The sequence below is a fragment of the Lichenostomus cassidix genome, unplaced genomic scaffold (assembly GCF_008360975.1).
Source record: "Lichenostomus cassidix isolate B80296 unplaced genomic scaffold, HeHo_3.0 HiC_scaffold_33, whole genome shotgun sequence".
Classification (NCBI taxonomy): domain Eukaryota; kingdom Metazoa; phylum Chordata; class Aves; order Passeriformes; family Meliphagidae; genus Lichenostomus; species Lichenostomus cassidix.
Window position 1 is genome coordinate 1,256,879 of NW_028147632.1, and position 26,333 is coordinate 1,283,211.

At 57.9% G+C, this 26,333-nt stretch overlaps 4 protein-coding genes, 1 long non-coding RNA gene and 2 pseudogenes across 6 annotated transcripts in view; 2 read left to right on the forward strand and 5 right to left on the reverse strand.

Moving 5' to 3' along the window:
- LOC146421354 (uncharacterized) overlaps positions 1–26,333 on the reverse strand; it is a 155,690-nt pseudogene that overhangs the window by 99,687 nt on the left and 29,670 nt on the right. The window lies entirely within an intron of this gene.
- Positions 1–26,333, forward strand: part of LOC146421355 (uncharacterized) — a 121,611-nt gene that overhangs the window by 92,541 nt on the left and 2,737 nt on the right. The gene's annotated exons all lie outside the window — the stretch shown is intronic.
- Positions 7–1,628, reverse strand: LOC146421366 (uncharacterized). The gene is made up of 2 exons (XM_085047472.1): positions 1,437–1,628; positions 7–720 (listed from the first exon to the last, which is right to left on the reverse strand). The coding sequence occupies exons 1-2, from the start codon at positions 1,614–1,616 to the stop codon at positions 121–123; spliced, it is 780 nt and encodes a 259-aa protein (XP_084903598.1). The 5' UTR covers positions 1,617–1,628; the 3' UTR covers positions 7–120.
- Positions 2,228–5,403, reverse strand: LOC146421367 (class II histocompatibility antigen, B-L beta chain-like). The gene is made up of 5 exons (XM_085047555.1): positions 5,262–5,403; positions 4,502–4,771; positions 3,240–3,521; positions 2,499–2,605; positions 2,228–2,398 (listed from the first exon to the last, which is right to left on the reverse strand). Exons 1-5 carry the CDS (start codon positions 5,344–5,346, stop codon positions 2,390–2,392), a joined length of 753 nt encoding a protein of 250 aa, XP_084903681.1. The 5' UTR covers positions 5,347–5,403; the 3' UTR covers positions 2,228–2,389.
- On the forward strand, positions 8,054–9,127 carry LOC146421368 (uncharacterized). The gene is made up of 2 exons (XR_014848740.1): positions 8,054–8,117; positions 8,759–9,127. It is a non-coding gene; the product is annotated as an uncharacterized LOC146421368 (long non-coding RNA).
- On the reverse strand, positions 10,513–24,872 carry LOC146421369 (uncharacterized; annotated as a pseudogene).
- LOC146421370 (class II histocompatibility antigen, B-L beta chain-like) lies at positions 18,042–19,716 on the reverse strand. Its single transcript, XM_085047506.1, has 3 exons — positions 18,886–19,716; positions 18,315–18,421; positions 18,042–18,213 (listed from the first exon to the last, which is right to left on the reverse strand). The coding sequence occupies exons 1-3, from the start codon at positions 19,373–19,375 to the stop codon at positions 18,205–18,207; spliced, it is 606 nt and encodes a 201-aa protein (XP_084903632.1). The 5' UTR covers positions 19,376–19,716; the 3' UTR covers positions 18,042–18,204.

The following is a 26,333-nucleotide window of genomic DNA, read 5'->3' on the forward strand; positions in this document are numbered from 1 at the left end:
CACCAGGATTCTGCCCAACAGGGGTCACTGGGGATCATCCACTGCAGATCTTCCCACTGGGGTTGGAGTTGGAGCAGCAATGAAGCTCTTCCTGCACTCGGGACACTCGCAGAGCTTCCCTCACTGGTGCCTCCGTTGGTGCTGAGCCAAGAGAGAGCTCTGTGAGAAGCTCTTCCCACACTCCCCACACTCGTAGGGCTTTTCCCCAGTGTGGATGCGCCGGTGGGTGATGAGGGTGGAGTTGTGCTTGAAGCCCTTCCCGCAGTCAGGGCAGCGGAAGGGCCTCTCCTGGGTGTGAATGCGCTCATGGCGGAGGAGATGGGAGCTGGTCTGAAACCTCTTCCCACACGTGGGACACTCATAGGGCCTCTCCCCAGTGTGGATCCTTTTGTGATGGATCAGGTTGGAGTTACTGCTGAAGCTCTTCTCACATTCTGTGCAATCATAGGGCTTTTCCCCAGTGTGGATCATCTGGTGCATGATCAGGCTGCAACTCTGGCTGAAGCTCTTCCCACACTCCCCACACTCATAGGGCTTTTCCCCAGTGTGGATCCTCTGGTGCCGGATCAGCTCATATCTCCACCTGAAGCTTTTCCCACATTCCCCACACTTCTGGAGCTTCTCTCTGCCCTCAGGCTTCTCCCCCAGCTCTGAGCTCCGGCTGCATCTCCGGGCCTTTTCCTCCTCCTCCATCTGGCCACGCCTTGGCAATGACAAATCCTGCTTTGGGGCAAAAACAAGGGCTCAGCGCCTTGCCCTGGGGGTTCCTCCTGCCCAGCTCCAGCTCTGCAACTCTCCCAGGGGTTTGTGTCCATAAAAACCCCAAACCACCACCATTCACCTCAAAACCCTCACAGCATTTCCCCCTCTCTGCTCTTTGCACTTTGGCCTCCTCAGGCTCTCCCTTCCCTGCACTCATGCGGCTCCCGTGCCTCCCGGGCTTCCCTATTTTCCAGGGTCCCGCTTAGGGATGATCCGGGGGCTTTGGGGGTCTCAGGGGTCACTTCTCCCCTCATTCTCTGCTCCGCGCTTCCAGGGATCCCAGGCTTCCCCCTTAGCCACGCTCCCCCCTCTCCAGCCTGCCGGGGCTCCCCCAGCTCCGCCATCGCCCCTCTCCGCTCACCCCACTCCGGGGCTCCCGCCCTTCCCCTCCACCGCTCTCCCGGCCGGACCCCATGCCCCATGTCCCCCTCCCACACCGACACCGGGCCGTGCCCACCTGCAGCCCCCAAAATATCCCCCAAAGCCCCACTGCCGCCTCAGCTTTGCCCTTCCGCCACATCCAAACGTTCCCCCCGCACAATCAAACCCTCCCAGCGACCCTGAACGAGATTTGGGGCTCAATCCCGGAAGCTGCGAGCTCCAAACACCCGCCCAGAAAAAACGCCGCTCGGGAACCCCCGAGACATTTGGGGCGACTTCCTCCTCCCCCTCACCTGCGCCATGCGGGGCGCCGATGCTCCCGGGGCCGCGACAGACAAAGAGCTCCACGCGGCTTCTGCTGCTCCTCCTCTTCCTCTCTCCAACCTCTTCCGGTTCCTCCTCTTCCTCTCTCCTCCTCCTCCTTCCGCCTCCTCCTCCTCGGATCTCCGGCCTTTCTGCCGCTCCTTCCTCATCCCTCCTCCTCCTCCTCCATCCCTTCTCCTCCTCCCCCCAAGCCCAGCGCCCACCCTTTCTCCCCCTTTTCCCCACGCCGTCGCATGCCGCGGGAGGAGCCGGGATGGAGCCGGGGCAGGTCGGGCTGGGGCAGCGCTGGGCTCCGGGCCAGGCCTGGGCGCCCCCCACGCGCCCCCTCCCCAAATTGGGCTGGCGGGAAGCGCTGGGGGCGAGGGGGGGGCGCAGGTGGGGTTGGGGTGGGGAGCGCTGGGCGCTGCGGGTCTGCCTGGGAACTGGAGAGTCATCAGCGCCGCGAGCTCGGATTGGATCAGAATCGCTCAGCGCCTTCTCCCATTGGCTCATTTTCGCGGGGCTATTTTTCGGGGCTGTCTTTCTACGGGGTTTGGAGGTTCTGGGGGGCTCAGGGGGTCTCAGCGCCTTTTTGGGGTTCGCTGGGTGCCGTGTCGGGGTTCAGCTGCCTGCCAAGGCCCCCAGAGCGGGGTGACACTTGGGGACACACGGGGGTCCCCATTCCCGATCCATCCCGGGGTCAGGTCTGCCCCCCAGTCACAGCCCCACCGCGGGGTCCCCCCAAGTCCCTCCCCAGTGCCCCCCAAGAAACGCGACCGGAGCCAACTGGGAAGCTTTATTGGGAGCACTGGGAGCAGCCGGGCGGGGTCAGAGTGACAGCAGGGCTGGGGGGACACACGACCCCCCAAAATCAGCGCGGGGACAGAGCGGGGGGTCCCGGCCGGGCCCGAGGCCACGGGGAGGGGCTGCGGCCGGCGGCGGCTCAGGAGCTCTGTGGGCAGAGAAAAGGGGTGACACCGGGCTGGGGGGCCCCGGGGGGAGCACAGCCGCTCCGGGGCAGGGGGGACACGACCCCCGGGACCCCCCCTCACCTTCTTGCGCAGGTAGAAGCCGAGCCCCAGCGCCAGGAAGACGAAGCCCAACACGAAGCCCCCGATCCCCGTCAGCATCTTGCTGCGGGCAGCGTCCGGCGGCATCTCTGGGGTGTCAGCAGGGCTCAGGACCCCCAAAAACCTCTCACCGACACCCCAAGCCCCTCCAAGCACCCTCCCAGTCGCCTCCAGCCCACCCAGGAGCCCCTGAAACCTCCTCCCGATCCATTCCCAGCCTCCCCAGGACACACCAAAGCCCCTCCCGTCCCTCTCAGCACCACACAACCCCTCCCAGTTGCCCCCCACCGCCCCAGGACCCCCAAACCCTCTCCCAGTCCCTTCCCAGCCCCACCAGAACTCACCAAGGTCCCTCCCAGTCTCTTCCCAGCACAACCAACCTCATTCCAACCTTTGCTTTTCCATCCCCAATCTCCTTCCAGCCCCTCCAGCCTCACTCCAACTCCCTCCCAGTTCCCCCCAGCACCCCCAAACTCCCTCCCAGTTCCCCCCAGCACCCCCAAACTCCCTCCCAGTGCCCACCAGCACCCCCAGAACCTCATCCCACCCTCCCCAACATCCTTCCAACCCCTTCCCAGCCCTCCCACACCCCCAAGCCCCTCTCCCAGTATAAACCAGCCTCTCTCCACCTCCCTCCCAGTTCCCCCCAGCACAGCCCAATCCCCCTGCCAGCCCCCCCAGTGCCTCCCCCGCTCCCCCCGGCGCTGTGGGCTCTGGCCGTACCCCAGTGCCGCCTCAGGGGCTGCTCCAGGCTGACGTGCTCCACCTGGCAGGTGTAGGTGACCCCGCGCCGGGGGGGCGTTTCCAGCAGCACCAGCAGCTGGTAGGTCCAGTCCCCGTTGGGGAGCAGGTCGGTGGTCATCACTTGCTCCGAGAGCTCCTGCTGGCCCTGGAACCACCTCACCTGCACCTGCGCAGGGTAGAAATCCATCACGGAGCACAGCAGGCGGCCGGGCTCGGGCTGGGAGCTCGAGGGCACCAGCGAGATGGACACGCTGGGGGGCACTGGGAGAGAGAGGGGAGACACTGGGATCAGCTGGGGGGGCGCTGGGAGAGAGCTGGGAGGGGTGGGGTGGTACTGGGAGGGACTGGGAATGAAGGGGGGGGAATGGGGGGGCACTGGGAGAGAGGGGTGTGAATTGGGGACACTGTGAGGGCACAGAAATGGAGTATGGCAATCTGGGAGTGCACTGGGAATGGACTGGGATTGGCATTAGACAAACTCGGAGGGACGTTGGAGGCACTGGGAGTGACTGGCAATGCAGTGGGAGGGACTGGAAATGTACAGAAATTGCGATTAGTGGGACTGGGGAAGGACTTGGATAGAGGGGATTGGATTAGGGCGTACTGGGACGGCGCTGGGAGAGAGGATGGAGGTCTGGGAGTGGACTGGGAATGAACTGGGATTGGCTTTAGAGGGACTGGGAGTGACTGTGCTAGCACTGGGAGGGACTGGGAATGGAGTGGGAGGGACTGGGGGCACACTGGGAGAGAGGGGAGTGGATTGGGGAGCACTGGGAGGGACAGGGAGAGAGGGTGGATGTCTGGCAATACATTGGGAATGGATTGGTAATGGGATTAGAGGGACTGGGAGTGACCATGGTGGCACTAGGATGGACTATGGTGGCACTCAGAGTGACTCTGGTGGCACTGGGAGGAACTGGGAGTGAATTCCACGGCACTACGAGGTTAAGTCCAGCGCAGGGAACTCGGTTCTGCTTGGTCTGCCTGATGAGTCATCAGAGACGCGCGCTGTGATTATCTGAGAAGCGTCATCTTCACGCTTGGCTGAAATGGACGCGCTGGGGGGGCTGGGATGGACTGGGGGAACTGGGAGAGCTACAGGAGTCATTGAAAAGGAGAAGAAGCCCCTGGTTTGGCACAAGGAGGGCTGAGGGCTCTGGGTGATTCCCAGGGAGGGTTTGAGGGGCTGCAGGGTCATTGCCAGGGCAGAGCCTGAGGGGACACCTCTGCCCCACGCTCACCTCTGCGCTCCACGCTGAACGGGGTGGAGATCTTGTAGTTGTGCCGGCAAACTAAATCCACCTCAGCCCGTTTTCTCTCCATGAAATCTGGGTTGCTGTTCCAGTACTTGGCCCATTTCTCCCCTAGCGGGGTGAACCCCACGTATTTCCCGACATGGCTGTCGAACATCGTGAGCTCCACCCGGTTGTAGATGTACCTATGCACGTACCTCACTTTCTCTGTGCCGTTAATGAAGTGACACTCGAAGTATCCGAGAAATTGGGAGATCCCTGTGTGCAAGGCACAGGTCAGGGGGTTCCCCCAGCACCCCCATCGATCCCAGAGCTCCGGGGGTCACCCCGGATCCCCACTCCGCACCCCCTGTGCCCCACGGCCGCCATGGGACCCTCCTGCCCGCGCTCCCACTTCCTCTTCCCCACCCTTCTCCCTATTTCCCCTTTCACATCCTCACTCCCCGCCATTTTCAGCCGATCCCTACTTCAATTTTGGGGTCCCATTCCCTCTTTTTTCCCTTTTTCCACCCTTTTACCTACAATTTCTCAGTCCCCATCCCCCTCCCGCTCAGTTTTGGGCTCCCACTCTCCCCTTTTCCCCACTTCCCCACCCTCTCCCACCCCTTCCTCACCTTCCCCCAACCCTCAGCCCCTCCCGCTCTCCCTTTCGGCTTCCCCTCCTCCTCCCCCTCCACTTTGGGCTCCCAAACCCCTTTCTTTCCCCTTTTCCCCCTTTCCCATCGCATTCCCTGCTCCCCCCGCTCACCCGACAGCTCCGCGCCCGCAGCCGGGGTGGCTCCCAGCACCACCAGTGCCACCAGTAGGGCCCCAGCTGCCGCCACTCGCCCCATGGCCAGCGCCGGGCAGCTGCCGCCAGCCCCGCAGCAGCCGCTGCACTGGGAGCTCCAGTCCGGAGCAGGGCGGGATCATCCGCCCCGCGCGCTCGGATTGGCCGGGCGCCGTTTTGGGACGCGCTCCCATTGCCTGGGCGTGGTTTTGGGCGCGCTGCCATTGGCCGCAGTTGTTTTGGACGCGCTCCGATTGGCCGGGCCGGTTTGGGGCCCGTTTTGCACAGGCTCTACCCGGCAACCGGTGACGACACAACACACGCGCCCTCCCATTGGCTCCGCCGCTTTTGGGGCGCTGCGCCCCCACTCCCACTCCCCCCACTTCGCCGCCGCTGCACTGGGACCACCAGCGACCCTTCCCAGTGTCGCCACATCCCGAGGCGCCATGGATGGAGCGCGGAGCTGCCCCTGCCTGCTGCTGCTGCTGGCGCTGACCCTGCCTGGCCTTTGGGGGCTCCAAGGTGGGCTTTGGGGGGTCCTGGAGCCGCGGCGTTGGGATTTGGGGTGTCCTGGATCCATGGCAAAAGGGGATCGGGGAGATTCAGAAGGTCCATCCCCCTTTTGGGGATTTTTCTGGGAAGGGCGTTGGCCCAACTTCCTGTTTTTTCAGGGGTTTTCCCCTTTTTTTTCCCGAATATTTTCGGGGTCAGCAGTGGCCAAACTCCTCTTTTCCCACGGTTTTGGGGTTCTGACAGTTCCCAAACCCCCCTGTACCCGAGATTTTGGGGCTCTAGGAGTTCCCAAACCCCCCTGTACCCAGGAATTTTTGGGGCTGGGTGTGTCCCAAACCCCCTGTACACAGGATTTGGGGAACTGGATGTTCCCATATCCTCTATTTCCAGCATTTTGGGGCTCTGGGATTTCCCAAACCCAACTATTCCCGCAATTTTGGGGCTCTGGGAGTTCCCAAACCCCCCTGTACTGAGGATTTGGGGAACTGAGACTTCCCACTTCCTCTTTTCCCAGGATTTTGAGAGGCTCAGGGTACTCAAATTCCTCTTTTTCCAGGTTTTTGGGGTTCTGGGATTTCGCAAACCCCCCTGTTCCCAAAAGTTTAGGGCTCTGGGATTTCCCAATCCCCCCTGTACAGGTGATTTTTTGGTTCTTGGAGTTCCTAAACCACATTATTCCCAGTTTTTTCAGGGCTGGAAGTTTCCAAACTCCTCTTTTTCCCAGGATTTTTGGCTCTGGGATTTCCCAAACCCCCCTGTAGTGAGGATTTTGGGGTTCTGGGATTTCCGAAACCCCCCTGTACAGACAATTTTTGGGGCTCGGAGTTCCCAAACCCCCCTGTACTGAGGATTTTGGGAACTGGGAGTTCCCATTTCCTCTTTTTCCATGATTTTTAGGGTCTCATTGTGCTCAAATTCCCCTTTTCCTAGAATTTTGGGGCTCTGAGATTTCCCAAACCCCCCTGTACAGACAATTTTTGGGGCTCGGAGTTCTCAAACCCCCCTGTACAGGTGATTTTGGGTCTCTGGGAGTTCCCATTTCCTCTTTTTCCATTATTTTTGGGTCTCACTGTGCTGAAATTCCTCTTTTTCCAGAATTTTGGGGCTCGGGGATTTCCCAAACCCCCCTGTACAGGTGATTTTTGGGCTCTGGGAGTTCCCAAACCACATTTTTTTCCAGGATTTTTGGGGCTGGAATTTACCAAATTCCTCTTTTCTCCAGGATTTTTGGCTCTGGGAATTCCCAAACCCCCCTGTACTGAGGATGTGGTTAACTGGGTGTTTCCACTTCCTCTTTTTCCAGGATTTTTAGGGTCTCATTGTGCTGAAATTCCTCTTTTTCCAGGATTTTGTGGCTCGGGCATTTCCACAACCCCACTATTCCTGGAATTTTGGTGCTCTGGGAATTGCAAACCCCCCTGTACTGAGGATTTAGGGCTCTGGGAGTTCCTATTTCCTCCTCTCCTATGATTTAGAAAGGCTCAAGGTGCTCAAATTCCTCTTTTTCCCAGGATTTTGGGGCTCTGGCAGTGCCCAACCCTCCCTGTTCCCAGGATTTTGGGTGGAAATCCCCATTTTCCCAGGATTTTTATACTCTCAGCCCCCACAATTCCCCATTCCCATTGTCCCACACCTTCATCCAGACAGAATATAACCAAAACTCCATTTCCAGGGGAATTCAGCCCAATTCCAGGTGTGTCTGACTCGATTCCAGGAGGATCCTGGGGCGATTCCAGCCTCTACTGCAGCACCAACACCATTCAAACCCAATTCCAGGTGGACTCAACCCAATTCCTGGTGGATCAAATCCAGTTCTAGGCAGATTATACCAAATTCCAGGTAAATCCAACCCACTCTCAGGTGGATCAAATCCAACTCCAGGTGGCTCAAACCCAATTCCAGGTAAATCCAACTGAATTCCAAGGGCATTCAACCTCATTCCAGGTGGATTTAACCCAATTCCAGGTTGATCCAACGGAATTCCAGGTGAATCCAATCCAGTTCCAGGTGGATCCAACCCAATTCCAGGAGGATCAAACCAAATTCCAGGTAGATTAAACCAAATTCCAGCTCAATCCAATCCAATTCCAGGTGGATCAAACCCAATTTGAGGTAAATCCAACTGAATTCCAGATGGATCAAACCCAGTTCCAGCTGGACCCAACCCAACTGCAGGATGAACCAACCAAATACCTGAGAGACTCAACCAAATTCCGGGTGGATCCAACCCAATTCCAGGTCGATTGAGCCAAATTCCAGTGGGACGCAACCAAATTCCAGGATGAATCAACCTAATTCCAGGTCGACAAAACCCCATTTCAGGTAAATCCATTCCAGTTCCAGGTGGATCAAACCCAATTCCAGGTGGATCAAACCCAATTCAACTCTTCTAAAGGTCCCATCCCCCCTTTCCCTCCATTCAGGAAGCTCCTGGCAGCTTTTTTCTCTCTGCCCTCAGGCTTCTCCCCCAGCTCCGAGCTCCGGCTGCATCTCCAGGCCTTTTCCTCCTCCTCCATCCGGCCACGCCTTGGCAATGACAAATCCTGCTTTGGGGGAAAAACAAGGGCTCAGCGCCTTGCCCTGGGGGTTCCTCCTGCCCAGCTCCAGCTCTGCAACTCTCTGGCAGTTTGGTGGCTGTAAAAACCACTAACCACCGAGATTCCCAAATATCCCACAAACATAAAGAAACAGACCCCAAACTCCCACAATATCAAGATTCAGCCAAAAGCCCCTTCAAGATATAAAGATTGACTCCCAAAGAAACCCCAAAGCATGAACATTTAGCCCAATAAACCTTAAAAACATTTAAGTCCCTTCTTCCCTTCCCTTCCCTTCCCTTCCCTTCCCTTCCCTTCCCTTCCCTTCCCTTCCCTTCCCTTCCCTTCCCCCTCTTCCTAGCAGAGTTTTCTTCGTAAGCACAATTTATCCTGTACTGAAAGGTGCCACCCTTCTCTTCTTCCCAGCTTAGCTATTGAACCAACATTTGGGTTTTTTGCAGACAAGCAGATTCTGCCTTGAATTCTTGTTCAGAGCTCTGTTCTGGGAGCACTACAAAAGTACTGCGTGTATTTGAATGATGTACCAAGAAATGCTGTGCACTAGAGCAGGACGGACAGAAAAACACAATTTTGCACTTCTGCTGTCATGTTTCCTGCACCTGAACATCACAATAACCCCACCTGCAGTTTTCATGCAGTTCTTTGTCCTTCTCCATTCTGTGGACACGAAATTGTCTCAAGTGACTTGCCAAGGCCTTATAGTGAGATTGCAACCTTGTTTGCAATTCCCTTTAGCAGACTCTTGTTGATTATCAATTTGTTGATCACTTTGAATACTCTGTCTTTCCACTACCATGTGGCTGAGGAAGGTAGACACTCTAAGAGGCAATGACTCTGCCTTCTGTGATGAGATTTGGAAACATGCTGCTAACTGCTATGGCTGTGATTCTCAGCTTGACTGACAGATCCAGGAACCAAAGCACCATCTCCGAAGTTCACCATGATTTCCAAGTGAGCCCTCTGGCTTTCTCACTGAGTCGCCATGCCAACTATCAGCAGCATTTCTCACTAAATGGGTTATACGGTCTGCTATCTTTTCACCCTTCAGCGCATGTGGCTGTAAATGGTTTAAAATGTATTAATTTTCATTTGCCACAGAATACAGTTCTCCCCCTCCTGTTGTTAAGGAGCGGCAAGGAGACCGCGGGCAGCCGCTCCCTCAGCGGCCTCAGGCCAGCGGCAACACGGCGCCACAGCCAGCGAGGGAGGGAGGGAGGGAGGGAGGGAGAAGGAAGCCGCCACAGCCCCCCTGCCGCCCCCTGCATCCCCTCCATCCGCCCGCAGCGAGCCCCGAGCCCCGGCACAAGGCAGCGCGGCTCCCACCTGCGCTGGGACAGCCTCTCCGAGCTCCGCCGCCGCCTCCCTGGGCTCCGCCCGCTGCCGCCGCTCCCGGGCCGCACACACGCTCCCACCATGGCGCCGCTGCTGCCCCACTAAAGCCCTGCCTGCCTGCCTGCCTGGGGGCGACACCGGCGCCGGCCTTGTCCCCGCTCGCTGGTACCGAGCAGCAATGGCGCTGGGACAATCCCGAGTGACAGCACAGCCAGCCAAGGGCAGCGAGGCGCGGGCTCTGCACAGCGCACAGCCCAAGCCCCGCGCTCTCAGTGCCCCCCGGGCTGGCCGAGGCCAAAGCCGCACATGAGGAACAGCCCTGCAACGGGCCCGGGCCCAAGGCGCCATTGCTCTGCAAACAGCGACCAAGTTCTCCGCACCTCCCGGCCCCGCCTCGGCACGCAGCCCCCGGGGCAGCCCCTCGGCCCCCACGGCAGCTCCCAGCCTCCGCCAGCCGCCCTGCAACGGCCCAGGGGGAGCAGGCCAAGGGACGCGGCTGCCGGCGCCCAGGGGACGCCAGGGACAGCGGGGGCACTTCACAAGCCTTTCCTGCAAAAGAGAAAACCATCAGCAAGGGAAAAGCAACAGCAGCGCTGGCTCCAGAGCACAGGGCCACACGAGGCCATGGCACATTGCAGTGGGGTGACGCTGGCCCCATGCCAGGAACCCAGCAGAGCTGCTCTCTCACTGCCCTGCACAGCCGCCATGGGGAGAGAAAATTGAACCAAGGCTTCCTGAGCTGATAGAAGGACCTGGCTAAGAGATCCCTCATCAAACACCTTTGTGCACAAAACAGGCTCGCAATTGGATATGTGAGTTGAATTTATTGCTAACAAACTCAGAATAGGAGAAGAAGTAAAATTTGACCATATAAAACACCTTCTTCTCAAATTACAGGGATCACCTGGAATGGGGGTCACCAGGATTCTGCCCAACGGGGGTCACTGGGGATCATCCACTGCAGATCTTCCCACTGGGGATGGAGTTGGAGCAGCAATGAAGCTCTTCCTGCACTCGGGACACTCGCAGGGCTTCCCTCACTGGTGCCTCCGTTGGTGCTGAGTCAAGTGAGAGCTCCTGGAGAAGCTCTTCCCACACTCCCCACACTCGTAGGGCTTTTCCCCAGTGTGGATGCGCCGGTGGGTGATGAGGTTGGAGTTTTGCTTGAAGCCCTTCCCACAGTCAGGGCAGCGGAAGGGCCTCTCCTGGGTGTGAATGCGCTCATGGACGAGGAGATCGGAGCTCCTCTGAAACCTCTTCTCACACTTCCTACACTCATAGGGCCTCTCCCCAGTGTGGATCTTCTTGTGATGGATCAGGGTGGACCTGTGCCCAAAGCTCTTCCCACATTCTCCACACTCATAGAGCTTTTCCCCAGTGTGCATCACCTGGTGCTGCATCAGGGTGCACATCCGGCTGAAGCTCTTCCCACACTTCCCACACTGATAGGGCTTTACCCCTGTGTGGATCACCTGGTGCTGCATCAGGGTGGACATATGGCTGAAGCTCTTCCCACACTCCCCACACTCATAGGGCTTTTCCCCACTGTGGATCCTCTGGTGCATGATCAGCTCAGATCTCCACCTGAACCTTTTCCCACATTCCCCACACTTGTGGGGCTTCTCTCTGCCCTCAGGCTTCTCCCCCAGCTCCGAGCTCCGGCTGCATCTCCGGGCCTTGTCCTCCTCCTCCATCCGGCCACGCCTTGGCAATGACAAATCCTGCTTTGGGGCAAAAACAAGGGCTCAGCGCCTTGCCCTGGGGGTTCCTCCTGCCCAGCTCCAGCTCTGCAACTCTCCCAGGGGTTTGTGTCCATAAAAACCCCAAACCACCACCATTCACCTCAAAACCCTAACAGGATTTCCCCCTCTCTGCTCTTTGCACTTTGGCCTCCTCAGGCTCTCCCTTCCCTGCACTCATGGGGCTCCCGTGGCTCCCGGGCTTCCCTATTTTCCAGGGTCCCGCTTAGGGATGATCTGGGGGCTTTGGGGGTCCCAGGGGTCCCTTCTCCCCTCATTCTCTGCTCCGCGCTTCCAGGGATCCCAGGCTTCCCCCTTAGCCACGCTCCCCCCTCTCCAGCCTGCCGGGGCTCCCCCAGCTCCGCCATCGCCCCTCTCCGCTCACCCCACTCCGGAGCTCCCGCCCTTCCCCTCCACCGCTCTCCCGGCCGGACCCCATGCCCCATGTCCCCCTCCCACCCCGACACCGGGCCGTGCCCACCTGCAGCCCCCAAAATATCCCCCAAAGCCCCACTGGCGCCTCAGCTTTGCCCTTCTGCCACATCCAAACATTCCCCCCGCACAATCAAACCCTCCCAGCGACCCTGAACGAGATTTCGGGCTCAATCCCGCAAGCTGCGAGCTCCAAACACCCGCCCAGAAAAAACGCCGCTCGGGGACCCACGAGACATTTGGGGCGACTTCCTCCTCCCCCTCACCTGCGGCGTGCGGGGCGCCGATGCTCCCGGGGCCGCGGCAGACAAAGAGCTGCGCGCGGCTTCTGCTGCTCCTCCTCTTCCTCTCTCCAACCTCTTCCTGTTCCTCCTCTTCCTCTCTCCTCCTTCCTCCTCCCGCCTCCTCCCGCTCGGATCTCCGGCCTTTCTCTCGCTCCTTCCTCATCCCTCCTCCTCCTCCTCCTCCATCCCTTCTCCTCCTCCCCCCAAGCCCAGCGCCCACCCTTTCCCCCCCTTTTCCCCACGCCGTCGCATCCCGCGGGAGGAGCCGGGATGGAGCCGGGGCAGGTCGGGCTGGGGCAGCGCTGGGCTCCGGGCCAGGCCTGGGCGCCCCCCACGCGCCCCCTCCCCAAATTGGGCTGGCGGGAAGCGCTGGGGGCGAGGGGGGGGCGCAGGTGGGGTTGGGGTGGGGAGCGCTGGTCGCTGCGGGTCTGCCTGGGAACTGGAGAGTCATCAGCGCCGCGAGCTCGGATTGGATCAGAATCGCTCAGCGCCTTCTCCCATTGGCTCATTTTCGCGGGGCTGTTTTTCGAGGCTGTTTTTCTGAGGGGTTTGGAGGTTCTGGGGGGCTCAGGGGGGTCTCAGCGCCTTTTTTGGGGTTCGTTGGTACCGTGTCGGGGTACAGCTGCCTCCCAAGGCCCCCCAGAGCGGGGTGACACTTGGGGACACACGGGGGTCCCCATTCCCGATCCATCCCAGGGTCAGGTCCTCCCCCCAATCACAGCCCCACCGCGGGGTTCCCCCAAGTCCCTCCCCAGTGCCCCCCAAGAAACGCGACCGGAGCCAACTGGGAAGCTTTACTGGGAGCACTGGGAGCAGCCGGGCGGGGTCAGAGTGACAGCAGGGCTGGGGGGACACACGACCCCGTGTGACTGGAGTGTGAAGGATCTGCTGGAAGTCCGCAGCACTTCAGCAACCAGGAATGAACTCGAAAGAACCCTCACGGGTGGCCTCTAGGAAGGGGACAGTGTCAGTCCAGGAGCACAGGGCTGGCAGGATGTGGCTTTCCCCAGGGCTCTGGAAGAGACGTGGTGCTCTGCTGGGACTGACATGCCTGGGCCTGGGCAGTTCAGCCAGAGCTGTCCCCTGTCCCTGTCTGTGTCCCCTGTCCCTGTCTGTGTCCCCTGTCCCTGTCTGTGTCCCCTGTCCCTGTCTGTGTCCTTTGTCCCTGGGTCTGTCCCCATCCCTTGTCTCTCCTGCTGCCAGCTCAGTGAGTGGCACACAGGCTGAGGGTCCCTCCTCTGTTCCCTGGGCGTCGGGTGGGAGATGTGAGGGCTGAGCCTGCTCAGGACAGCTCCATCCTCACGACGAACTGCTCTTTCCAGCTCCAGGCCAGAGGATCAGATCCCACCTCAAGTTTATAGTGGTGCTGGTTGTGCTCCTAGCCCTGGTTGTGGCTCTGGGGGTGTCCTTGGCTGCTGTGTCAGGTAAGGGAGGAGCAGCAGCCTCAGCCCAACCCCTCGGGGCACTGCTGGCTCACTGCTGCCTGAGGGGAGAATCCTCAGACATTCTTCTCCATTTCCCTCTGCAGGGAGAATACACAGAGAGACTCCAGTTACTCCAGTTAACCCTGCAGCTCGGGTGCTGCTGGCCTGTCCCCATGGCTGGGTTGGGTACAACGGGATCTGCTACTTCCTCTCGAGGCATCGTCTCTCCTGGGATCAGGCTAAGGCTCGGTGCTCCGAGCTCGAGGCTTCCCTGGCTGTGCTCACTGACAAGGAAATGGTGAGTGAGGGGTTTGGGGGGTTTGGGAAGGCCAAGGGGACCCTGGGGTGCTCCTGGGCTAGGAGTCCATTGTTTGCTCCTCTCTCCTTGCCAGGAGTTCCTGTTCCGCCTCAGCAGGAATGTTGATTACTGGCTCGGGCTGCACAGACAGGGCCAGCGGCTGCAGTGGGTGGATGGCAGCAGCTTCAGCTCCTCATGAGTCCTGGGGGGCACAGGCAGAGCTTTGGGGGCACAGGCATGGCCTGGCGGGCACAGGGGCACAATGTGTTCCCCTGAGGTTCCAGCAATGTCTCTGCTCCTCCCTGCAGGGTTCCTGTGCTGGGCAATGCAGGGTGTGTGCACCTGGCTGAGAATTATCTCGGGAGTGCGATCTGTTCAAATGAGATGCAGTGTATCTGCAGCAGATCCCAAACTCACCTCTAATGGGGAATGGAGGAAGGATATTTTCTGTGCTGGGCAGTCTCAGCTTCACCTTGTCACCTCAGCATTGGGATTTCCTTCCTCAGCTGCAGTGTCTGCCTTGCACTGATCCTCAGGGTCACATCACTGCCTGTTCTGCAGGAGATGAACCTGCAGGAAGAGGAGATGATGAGAAAACAGATGTGTGGCTGCCTGGGCTGAGCCTGGGGGTTCTTTTGTCATTCTGAAAGCTTCACAAAAGTCATGTTTCTCTTGCACTCTGTATGTTTACTAACCAGGTACATATATATTTGTATGTCCCTGTGGATTCAGCTGTGAAACCTTTGCTGCCTTATGAATGTGACCTTGGCTGGGGTAAGGTTCTGATAATACCAAAGTCATGATTTGACCCCACAGGGGCCATTCCCTTAAGGGTTGGACTGCGTCCTTGTGGGTCCCTTCCAACTCAGAGCATTCGCTGAGAGGTCCTTGTGCGACCTCCATCAGTATTTATAGTGTAAATGTTGTTGTTGTTATTTCCTTCATTACTTTATTACTTTGTAAGAAATGCTAATCAAGGCCGTGCTGTCCCTCGTGTCCCCTCAGCACCTGCAGCCCTGTCCCTTGCCCTGCTGCCCCTGCCCCGGGGGCTTCAGCCGAGCCAGAGCCTCTTCCCAGTGCTCCCAGTGCTCCCAGTCTGCCCGTGCAGCCTCCAGCAGCCAGCGAGGCCTTCAGCTGGGCCGGCAGAGAGGAGCTGCTGGAGCTCCCAAATCAGTTGGGTTCCGTTTGTCCTTCCCAGCCTGGGGAACAACGATTTGGGAGTTTTCTGCCCAAACGCTGTCCGTTCCTCCGCTCAGCCCAAGGGGTTTGGGGAGATTTTGGCTTTTTGGGGGAAATCAAAGCGATGTGGGGCTGAGGGAGATCGTCCCTCAGAGCCTCTCTGACCAATCAGAGCTCGAGAACGAGGAGTGGCGGCAGAATCAGCCAATCAAAGCTAGGGCGGGCTTTCTAATCGGCGAATCAGCCAATGAGATCTAGCGTCGGGTTTATGGCGGGAAAATCAGCCAATGGGAGCGAGGGGCGGGCTTTGCACGGTAGGCGGAGTTTCCCTGAGGGAAGCGGCGCTCCGCGGATCTTCCTTCCAAATGTCTGTTCGCAATGGCTCCGGAAAGTCCCGGGCCGGGCAGGAGGCCAGGGAACCGCTGTGGGTGAGTCCGGGATGGAGCAGAGAGCTCCCTGCAGCCCCGGCAGGAGCGCAGAGGGTGGAGCAGGAGATGCGTGAGAGAGGCCGTGGGAAGCCCCGGCAGAACCTCGGGATTTTTGGGCCTGTGGGGATCCTCGCCTGAGCAGCCTTTTCTGAGGGGTTGTGTCCCCTGGGAGAGACCCCAGGCTGGAGCAGGACAGGGATTCCTCTCTGTGACCATGATACCAAAATCAGCCAGAAAATGAGCTTTCTAGCAATGCTTCTAATTTGAAGCATTTGAAAGCAGCCGTTTTTTCTTTATCAGTGCTGAACAAACCCCGAGGATCTCTTCTTTAATCTAGTGTGTGGGGTAAAACTTCCGAATGGGGTATTTGTTCCACGCGGATCAGACATATTCATTACTAAACACTTCCTGGCTAATTCATAAACCTTTCCTCGTGCTCCTTTCCATCCATCCACCTCCTGTTTAGAGTCCTTTTGTGGTCCTGGAGGGACATCTAAAGGAGTTTCTGGTGATTGCACTCACTGATGTTTGGAGGAAAGCTCAGCTTTCCTTGAAATTGCTTCTCGTTGCATAACTTGCCCAGCCTCACTGTAATTCTCTTTCTCTGTTCCTGCCCTGATTTCATCTATGTTTATCATCCTGTTTGCACACCTTTATCCCCTTTTATCTCTCTGCTCGCTAATCTTTAAGCTCTATCCAGCACCTTTAGGGGAACTGAAAATTTCTATTGTCTGTTCTTGATCAAGTCTCCACTTTTTGTGTGATTCTGTGTCTTTTTGGAGCAGTCCCAGCCCAAAGTGTCACAGGGACTCTGCCGTGGGATGATGACACACCCAGAGCAGACAGATGTTGCAATTACAGTGTATCCGAGTTCAATTACAATATAACCATCTTCAATTACAATGTATCTAACATAACTTGAAACGTGTCGATTACAATATACCCAATACCACTTTTTAAAATGTATCCAATTGCAGATACAAAGTTATTCCTTCTTCATTTTGGAGCAAATCCCTGTCTCAGAACCTGTCTGGAATTTAACACTTTTCACAGTTCACTGACAATCTCTGGCACCATGTCGAATGGTGGTTTAATAACTGGCAGAGTGATCTGTGAAACAAAAATGTGTGCTCCTCCTCTCTGCAGCTGTTTTTGGCCCTGGGAGCCAAGTAATTTCATCATTTTCATCCTGTTTGGTTCTCTGCTGTGCTCTGCAGTGCAGAACGGAAACTTCAGCTGGTTTTGCTCTTCCTGTAGTCTTAGATCAACATGAACTCTGCTGATAACAAAGCTCTCTCTGCTCAGAGTGCACTAAGGCAAACCACACTTACAATCCCTCCAGATCTTTACTTTTCTGTCCCTCAGTTGCAATGTCCATGTTAAAGCAACCATTTAGTCCTTCTGTGCTGAAACAACTCATGGCAGAGCAGAGCATTAGATTAAATAACCTCATTCAGGGTGGTCAGTGCAAATCCTGCAATGCATCTTCTGTTGACAAAAACAAGTTACTTCTTTCTGTGTTGTTTCCAATCTGGGTTCTCAGTCAGGCTTGCCTTTAAACATAGCCGGGCTAGAATAAACTTCTTGTGATTGTCTGGAGTGTTTCTGATTTTGGAGCCCAACAGAAGCACAGCAGGATTTTGAATTTCAAAGGTGATTTCCTGTCTCACTGTACAACAGGACTGAGCTCAGTCAGTGGCTCCTCTGGTGTCCCAAACCCTTCTGTGCCACGTGTGTCCCACAGAGCTCAGGCTCTGTGCGGGGCGCCGATGCTCCCGGGGCCGCGGCAGACAAAGAGCTCCACGCTGCTTCTGCTGCTCCTCCTCTTCCTCTCTCCAACCTCTTCCTGTTCCTCCTCTTCCTCACTCCTCCTTCCTCCTCCCGCGGCTCCTCCTCCTTCCTCCTCCCGCCTCCTCCTCCCACTCGGATCTCCGGCCTTTCTGCCGCTCCTTCCTCATCCCTCCTCCTCCTCCTCCATCCCTTCTCCTCCTCCCCCCAAGCCCAGCGCCCACCCTTTCCCCTCCTTTTCCCCACGCCGTCGCATGCCGCGGGAGGAGCCGGGATGGAGCCGGGGCAGGTCGGGCTGGGGCAGCGCTGGGCTCCGGGCCAGGCCTGGGCGCCCCCCACGCGCCCCCTCCCCAAATTGGGCTGGCGGGAAGCGCTGGGGGCGAGGGGGGGGCGCGCAGGTGGGGTTGGGGTGGGGAGCGCTGGGCGCTGCGGGTCTGCCTGGGAACTGGAGAGTCATCAGCGCCGCGAGCTCGGATTGGATCAGAATCGCTCAGCGCCTTCTCCCATTGGCTCATTTTCGCGGGGCTATTTTTCGGGGCTGTTTTTCTAGGGGGTTTGGAGGTTCTGGGGGGCTCAGGGGGTCTCAGCGCCTTTTTTGGGGTTCGCTGGGTGCCGTGTCGGGGTTCAGCTGCCTCCCAAGGCCCCCAGAGCGGGGTGACACTTGGGGACACACGGGGGTCCCCATTCCCGATCCATCCCGGGGTCAGGTCTGCCCCCCAGTCACAGCCCCACCGCGGGGTCCCCCCAAGTCCCTCCCCAGTGCCCCCCAAGAAACGCGACCGGAGCCAACTGGGAAGCTTTATTGGGAGCACTGGGAGCAGCCGGGCGGGGTCAGAGTGACAGCAGGGCTGGGGGGACACACGACCCCCCCAAAATCAGCGCGGGGACAGAGCGGGGGGTCCCGGCCGGGCCCGAGGCCACGGGGAGGGGCTGCGGCCGGCGGCGGCTCAGGAGCTCTGTTGGCAGAGAAAAGGGGGTGACACCGGGCTGGGGGGCCCCGGGGGGAGCACAGCCGCTCCGGGGCAGGGGGGACACGACCCCCGGGACCCCCCCTCACCTTCTTGCGCAGGTAGAAGCCGAGCCCCAGCGCCAGGAAGACGAAGCCCAACACGAAGCCCCCGATCCCCGTCAGCATCTTGCTGCGGGCAGCGTCCGGCGGCATCTCTGGGGGGTCAGCAGGGCTCAGGACCCCCAAAAACCTCTCAGCGACACCCCAAGCCCCTCCAAGCACCCTCCCAGTCGCTCCCAGCCCACCCAGAGGCCCCTGAAACCTCCTCCCGATCCATTCCCAGCCTCCCCAGGACACACCAAAGCCCCTCCCGTCCCTCTCAGCACCCAACAACCCCTCCCAGTCGCCCCCCACCGCCCCAGGACCCCCAAACCCTCTCCCAGTCCCTTCCCAGCCCCAAACTCCCTCCCAGTGCCCACCTCACCCCCAGAACCTCATCCCACCCTCCGCAACATCCTTCCAACCCCTTCCCAGCCCTCCCACACCCCCAAGCCCCTCTCCCAGTAGAAACCAGCCTCTCTCCACCTCCCTCCCAGTTCCCCCCAGCACAGCCCAATCCCCCTGCCAGCCCCCCCAGTGCCTCCCCCGCTCCCCCCGGCGCTGTGGGCTCTGGCCGTACCCCAGTGCCGCCTCAGGGGCTGCTCCAGGCTGACGTGCTCCACCTGGCAGGTGTAGGTGACCCCGCGCCGGGGGGGCGTTTCCAGCAGCACCAGCAGCTGGTAGGTCCAGTCCCCGTTGGGGAGCAGGTCGGTGGTCATCACTTGCTCCGAGAGCTCCTGCTGGCCCTGGAACCACCTCACCTGCACCTGCGCAGGGTAGAAATCCATCACGGAGCACAGCAGGCGGCCGGGCTCGGGCTGGGAGCTCGAGGGCACCAGCGAGATGGACACGCTGGGGGGCACTGGGAGAGAGAGGGGAGACACTGGGATCAGCTGGGGGGGCGCTGGGAGAGAGCTGGGAGGGGTGGGGTGGTACTGGGAGGGACTGGGAATGAAGGGGGGGGAATGGGGGGGCACTGGGAGAGAGGGGTGTGAATTGGGGGCACTGGAGGGCACTGAAATGGAGTATGGAAATCTGGGAGTGCACTGGGAATGGACTGGGATTGGCATTAGACAGACTGGGAGGGACGTTGGAGGCACTGGGAGTGACTGGCAATGCAGTGGGAGGGACTGGAAATGTACAGAAATTGCGATTAGTGGGACTGGGGAAGGACTTGGATAGAGGGGATTGGATTAGGGCGTACAGGGACGGCGCTGGGAGAGAGGATGGAGGTCTGGGAGTGGACTGGGAATGAACTGGGATTGGCTTTAGAGGGACTGGGAGTGACTGTGCTAGCACTGGGAGGGACTGGGAATGGAGTGGGAGGGACTGGGGGCACACTGGGAGAGAGGGGAGTGGATTGGGGAGCACTGGGAGGGACAGGGAGAGAGGATGGATGTCTGGGAATACATTGGGAATGGGATAAGAGGGACTGGGAGTGACCATGGTGGCACTAGGATGGACTATGGTGACCACCACTGACCCTTCCCAGTGTCGCCACATCCCGAGGCGCCATGGATGGAGCACGGAGCTGCCCCTGCCTGCTGCTGCTGCTGGCGCTGACCCTGCCTGGCCTTTGGGGGCTCCAAGGTGGGCTTTGGGGGGTCCTGGAGCCGCGGCGTTGGGATTTGGGGTGTCCTGGATCCATGGCAAAAGGGGATCGGGGAGATTCAGAAGGTTCAACCCCCTTTTTGGGTATTTTTCTGGGAAGGGTGTTGGCCCAACTTCCTGTTTTTTCAGGGTTTTCCCCGGGCTTTTTTCCCCATTTTTTGGGGTCAGGAGTGGTCAAACTCCTCTTTTCCGACAGTTTTGGGGTTCTGACAGTTCCAAAACCCCCCTGTACCCGAGATTTTGGGGCTCTAGGAGTTCCCAAACCCCCCTGTTCCCTGGATTTTGGGTGGAAATCCCCATTTTCCCAGGATTTTTATGCTCTCTCCCCCACATTTCCCCATTCCCATTGCCCCATACCATCATCCAGACAGAATATAACCAAAAATCGATTTCCAGGGGAATTCAGCCCAATTCCAGGTGTGTCTGACTCGATTCCAGGAGGATCCTGGGGCAATTCCAGCCTCTACTGCAGCACCAACACCATTCAAACCCAATTCCAGGTGGATTCAACCCAATTCCAGGTGAGTCAAATGCAGCTCAAGGTTGGTCCAACCCAATTACAGGGAGATTAAAGCAAATTCCAGGGGCATTCAATGTAATTCCAGGTAGATAAAACCCAATTCCAGGTGGATACATTCCAACTCGAGGTGGGTCAAACCCAATTCCAGGTGGATCTAAACCAATTCTAGGTCGAATCAACCAAATCCCAGGAAAATCCAACTCTTTTTCAGGTGGATAAAACCCAATTCCAGGTGGATTTAACCCAATTCCAGGTAAATCCAAGTGAATTCCAGATTGATCAAACCCAACTCCAGGTGAGTCAAAACAAATTCCAGGTGAACCAAACCCAATTCCAGGCTGATTCAACCTCATTGCAGGTAAACCAAATCCAGTTCCAGGTGGATCAAACCAAATTCCAGGTAAATCCAACCCAATTCCCAGTCAATCCAATCCAGTTTCAGGAGGACCAAACCCAATTCCAGGGGTGTCAAACCCAATTCAACTCTTTGAAATGTCCCATCGCCCCTTTCCCTCCATTCAGGCAGCTCCTGACAGCTTTTCTCTGGGAGAAATCCCTGAATTTGGGGATTTTTGGGGTGCAGGTTTGGACGGGGGACAGCTCTGCCTGCCTTTCCCCTCCCTGTCTGTGTCCCCAATGTCCCACCCTGGCTGTGTCCCCAGTGTCCCACCATGCCTGTGTCCCCAGTGTCCCACCCTGGCTGTGTCCCCAATGTCCCACCCTGGCTGTTATCAGACACTGAAATATTTCACGCCTCAAACATCGATACAAAGTTTTGCTCATTATAACAAAAAGTGTACAAAGAAGCTACAATCAAAAATCCTCCCTGAAGATACCTGACTGGGACTTTGGACTGAGAGTCAAACTGCCGAGATTCCATAAAGGGAAACCTATTGTTCACTCATCTCAGGCTGAGGGAAAGGAATGCACACACAAATCCAAAGCCACCAGCTGCTCTGAGAATCATCCCTGGCTGAGTTTGGGGTGGGGGCAGAGCACAGCTCACTGTGATGCCTAAAATGCTGGGAAAGATTGAGCACAGACCCCGCAGTGTAGGAAAAGGGTATTCCCTTGGTTTAATAGGATCCCAGGTGCACCACGACGGAAAGAGAGCGACAATATCACGGGTTTGCAATTTATGGACTTCATTGATTAACATCCCTATCTAAAATTCCCCAATGAGAAACCTAACAAATGAAGTCATTGCCCCCTTATTCAAAGTACCTCCCCCCCCAAAAAAAAGTTACAAATTAGTTTACAGAAACATGTCCCAGTGATAAAGCTCTTTCAAGGCTGGTGCCTCATGCTCTTGAAATTGTGGAGATTGTTTCGTCTTCTCCAAAGAATTCTGAACGAGGCTGGAGCACAAGGGTTATAAACATGTGGGGCTGAGATACAGAGAGTAAAAGGTACAGGAATGGGAAAGGGTAAAAAGGATATAAAAAGAGTATAAAAGTACAACAAAAAACGACAAAAACCCATCAGGCATCAGCAGAAGCCAGGTTTACACAAACTGCCCAGCTGTGGAACCCCCAACCCCACCACAAAGTGACACAGAAACCCCAAAAAACGACACTGAAACCCCAAAAATTGCAGAAAAAAACCCCAAAAAGTGACACAGAAACCCCAAAAAGTGACATGGAGACTCAAAAAGTGACGATGGGAAACCTCCAATGGGACAGTGAGACCCCAAAAATGGCAGAGAAAACCCCAAAAATGGAAGAGAAATCCCAAAAAGTGACACAGAACCCCAAAAAACGACAAAGAAACCCCAAAAATGACACAGAAATCCCCAAAAGTGAAGAAATCCCCTAAAGTGACACTTGAGACCCCCAAAATGATAAAAAAAACCCAAAAATGACATGACAAAAACCCAAAAGTGAGACAGAAACCCCAAAAGGTGACCCAGAACCCCCCCAAAAATGACCCAGAAACCCCAAGAAGGACACAAAAATCCCCCAAAACGGCACAGAACCCCCAAAAATCTCCACCGCACGCTGCTGGAGCAGTTCGACATCAAATCGGGACTTTGACGTGAGAGGAGCTGAGGGGAGTCACAATCCATCACAGACCCCCAAATGCCAGGCCTTGCACCACAGCAGTGCAGGTGATGCAAGCAGAGTCTGCTGCTAGAGACTGTCCCCTGCCCCGGGGGGACATGCTGGACATTGTCACCTGGCCTGAGTGTATATTAACCCTTGGCACTCTGTGCTTTTTGGGGGGAAAACCACCACTGAGAAGAGCAGCTGGAGAAGATCAATGTGACATCGTTGGGATCCACGGATGGTGATGTTTTCTTTCTCCCTCTTTCTGTCCCCCTCACCTCTTTTCCTACTTCTCTTTTCCTCTCTTCCCTCTTTCTCTCATATTTACTATCAAATAAAACCTACACTACTGACTGGCATGTGGTCTCGTTTGCACCTTAATTCGGGCAGAGGTATTTCCAAAGAACCTTAATGTTTGGATCATAACAGCTGTGACCCCAATGTCCCACCCATGTCACACCTCAATATCTTCATTATTACCCCAAATTCAGGTGTTTTGAAGGATTGAAATGAAAACAAGACCAAACCCGAAAGAAAAGGATTTACATGTCTGTGCCCTCTGAGGATCCATGTGGTTGGGTGGGAGGGAAGAACATTTTTGGACGTTTCCACCCCAAAATCCTGCTCTTTGCCCCAATGCAGAACCGTTTAGCTGTGAAAGATGCCCTTGGGTGAGAGAAAATCACAATCATGGAATCACTGATATTGCAAAATACCTCCAAGGCCATCCAGTGTTGCCTCATGCCAAGAGATGATATAACTGAACACAAAAGGTGAGATTTTCTGGGGTGGAAAGTCAACAAATCCGCTCTCCCCAGGGAATTTCTGATGTCCCCAGGAACTCCCATGGACATTCCTGGCCCTGCCTTCATCCAGGTGCCCATGGGGAGCCAGGAGGGTGTGGAGCCACCAGCCAGGTGTCTTTGCCACACGGATCACCAGCAGCACGGATCACCAGGCCTCTGCACAGCTGGGGTCACTGGGGATCATCCACTGCAGATCTTCCCACTGGGGATGGAGTTGGAGCAGCAATGAAGCTCTTCCTGCACTTGGGACACTCGCAGGGCTTCCCTCAATGGTGCTTCCGTTGGTGCCTTGTCAAGAGAGAGCTCTGTGAGAAGCTCTTCCCACACTCCCCACACTTGTAGGGCTTTTCCCCAGTGTGGATGCGCCGGTGGGTGATGAGGGTGGAGTTTTGCTTGAAGCCCTTCCCACAGTCAGGGCAGCGGAAGGGCCTCTCCTGGGTGTGAATGCGCTCATGGAGGAGGAGACTGGAGCTGGTCTGAAACCTCTTCCCACACTTCCCACACTCATAGGGCCTCTCCCCGGTGTGGATCTTCTTGTGCTGGATCAGGTTGGAGCTGACGCTGAAGCTCTTCCCACAGTCCTCACAATTGTAGGGCTTTTCCCCAGTGTGGATCACCTGGTGCTGCATCAGGGTGCACATCCGGCTGAAGCTCTTCCCACATTTTCCACACTCGTAGGGCTTTTCCCCTGTGTGGATGCGCCGGTGGGTGATGAGGGTGGAGTTTTGCTTGAAGCCCTTCCCACAGTCAGGGCAGCGGAAGGGCCTCTCCTGGGTGTGAATGCGCTCATGGAGGAGGAGATGGGAGCTGGTCTGAAACCTCTTCCCACACGTCCCACACTCATAGGGCCTCTCCCCGGTGTGGATCTTCTTGTGCTGGATCAGGGCGGACCTGTGCCCAAAGCTCTTCCCACATTCTCCACAATCGTAGGGCTTTTCCCCAGTGTGGATCACCTGGTGCCGCATCAGGTGTGACATCTGGCTGAAGCTCTTCCCACATTCCCCACACTCATAGGGCTTTTCCCCACTGTGGATCCTCAGATGCATGATCAGCTGAGATCTCCACCTGAAGCTTTTCCCACATTCCCCACACTTGTGGGGCTTCTCTCTGCCCTCAGGCTTCTCCCCCAGCTCCGAGCTCCGGCTGCATCTCCGGGCCTTTTCCTCCTCCTCCATCCGGCCACGCCTTGGCAATGACAAATCCTGCTTTGGGGGAAAAACAAGGGCTCAGCGCCTTGCCCTGGGGGTTCCTCCTGCCCAGCTCCAGCTCTGCAACTCTCCCAGGGTTTTGTGTCCATAAAAACCCCAAACCACCACCATTCACCTCAAAACCCTCACAGCATTTCCCCCTCTCTGCTCTTTGCACTTTGGCCTCCTCAGGGTCTCCCTTCCCTGCACTCATGGGGCTCCCGTGGCTCCCGGGCTTCCCTATTTTCCAGGGTCCCGCTTAGGGATGATCCGGGGGCTTTGGGGGTCCCAGGGGTCCCTTCTCCCCTCATTCTCTGCTCCGCGCTTCCAGGGATCCCAGGCTTCCCCCTTAGCCACGCTCCCCCCTCTCCAGCCTGCCGGGGCTCCCCCAGCTCCGCCATCGCTCCTCTCCGCTCACCCCACTCCGGGGCTCCCGCCCTTCCCCTCCACCGCTCTCCCGGGGGGACCTCATGCCCCATGTCCCCCTCCCACCCCGACACCGGGCCGTGCCCACCTGCAGCCCCCAAAATATCCCCCAAAGCCCCACTGCCGCCTCAGCTTTGCCCTTCCGCCACATCCAAACCTTCCCCCCGCACAATCAAACCCTCCCAGCGACCCTGAACGAGATTTGGGGCTCAATCCCGCAAGCTGCGAGCTCCAAACACCCGCCCAGAAAAAACGCCGCTCGGGGACCCACGAGACATTTGGGGCGACTTCCTCCTCCCCCTCACCTGCGGCGTGCGGGGCGCCGATGCTCCCGGGGCCGCGGCAGACAAAGAGCTCCGCGCCGCTTCTGCTGCTCCTCCTCTTCCTCTCTCCAACCTCTTCCTGTTCCTCCTCTTCCTCTTTCCTCCTCCCGCCTCCTCCCGCTCGGATCTCCGGCCTTTCTTCCGCTCCTTCCTCATCCCTCCTCCTCCTCCTCCATCCCTTCTCCTCCTCCCCCCAAGCCCAGCGCCCACCCTTTCCCCCCCTTTTCCCCACGCCGTCGCATGCCGCGGGAGGAGCCGGGATGGAGCCGGGGCAGGTCGGGCTGGGGCAGCGCTGGGCTCCGGGCCAGGCCTGGGCGTCCCCCACGCGCCCCCTCCCCAAATTGGGCTGGCGGGAAGCGCTGGGGGCGAGGGGGGGGCGCAGGTGGGGTTGGGGTGGGGAGCGCTGGGCGCTGCGGGTCTGCCTGGGAACGGGAGAGTCATCAGCGCCGCGAGCTCGGATTGGATCAGAATCGCTCAGCGCCTTCTCCCATTGGCTCATTTTCGCGGGGCTATTTTTCGGGGCTGTTTTTCTATGGGGTTTGGAGGTTCTGGGGGGCTCAGGGGGTCTCAGCGCCTTTTCTGGGGTTCGCTGTGTGCCGTGTCGGGGTTCAGCTGGCTCCCAAGGCCCCCAGAGCGGGGTGACACTTGGGGACACACGGGGGTCCCCATTCCCGATCCATCCCGGGGTCAGGTCTGCCCCCCAATCACAGCCCCACCGCGGGGACCCCCCAAGTCCCTCCCCAGTGCCCCCCAAGAAACGCGACCGGAGCCAACTGGGAAGCTTTATTGGGAGCACTGGGAGCAGCCGGGCGGGGTCAGAGTGACAGCAGGGCTGGGGGGACACACGACCCCGTGTGACTGGAGTGTGAAGGATCTGCTGGAAGTCCGCAGCACTTCAGCAACCAGGAATGAACTCAAAAGAACCCTCCCGGGTGGCCTCTAGGAAGGGGACAGTGTCAGTCCAGGAGCACAGGGCTGGCAGGGTTTGGCTGTGTCCAGGGCTCTGGAAGGGACGTGGTGCTCTGCTGGGACTGACATGCCTGGGCCTGGGCAGTTCAGCCGTAGTTGTCCCCTGTCCCTGTCTGTGTCCCCTGTCCCTGTCTGTGTCCC

Coding starts and splice junctions, on each gene's coding strand:
- LOC146421366 (XM_085047472.1), bottom strand. CDS start 1,616: ATGAGGAAGGAGCGGCAGAAAGGCCGGAGATCCGAGGAGGAGGAGGCG. Junction 721..1,436: donor CGGCGCCCCGCATGGCGCAG/GTGAGGGGGAGG, acceptor GCCCCAAAGCAG/GATTTGTCATTGCCAAGGCG.
- LOC146421367 (XM_085047555.1), bottom strand. CDS start 5,346: ATGGGGCGAGTGGCGGCAGCTGGGGCCCTACTGGTGGCACTGGTGGTG. Junction 3,522..4,501: donor GTTCAGCGTGGAGCGCAGAG/GTGAGCGTGGGG, acceptor TCTCTCTCCCAG/TGCCCCCCAGCGTGTCCATC. Junction 2,606..3,239: donor GCCCCTGAGGCGGCACTGGG/GTACGGCCAGAG, acceptor CTGACACCCCAG/AGATGCCGCCGGACGCTGCC.
- LOC146421370 (XM_085047506.1), bottom strand. CDS start 19,375: ATGCCAATCCCAGTCCATTCCCAGTGCACTCCCAGATTTCCATACTCC. Junction 18,422..18,885: donor GCCCCTGAGGCGGCACTGGG/GTACGGCCAGAG, acceptor CTGACCCCCCAG/AGATGCCGCCGGACGCTGCC.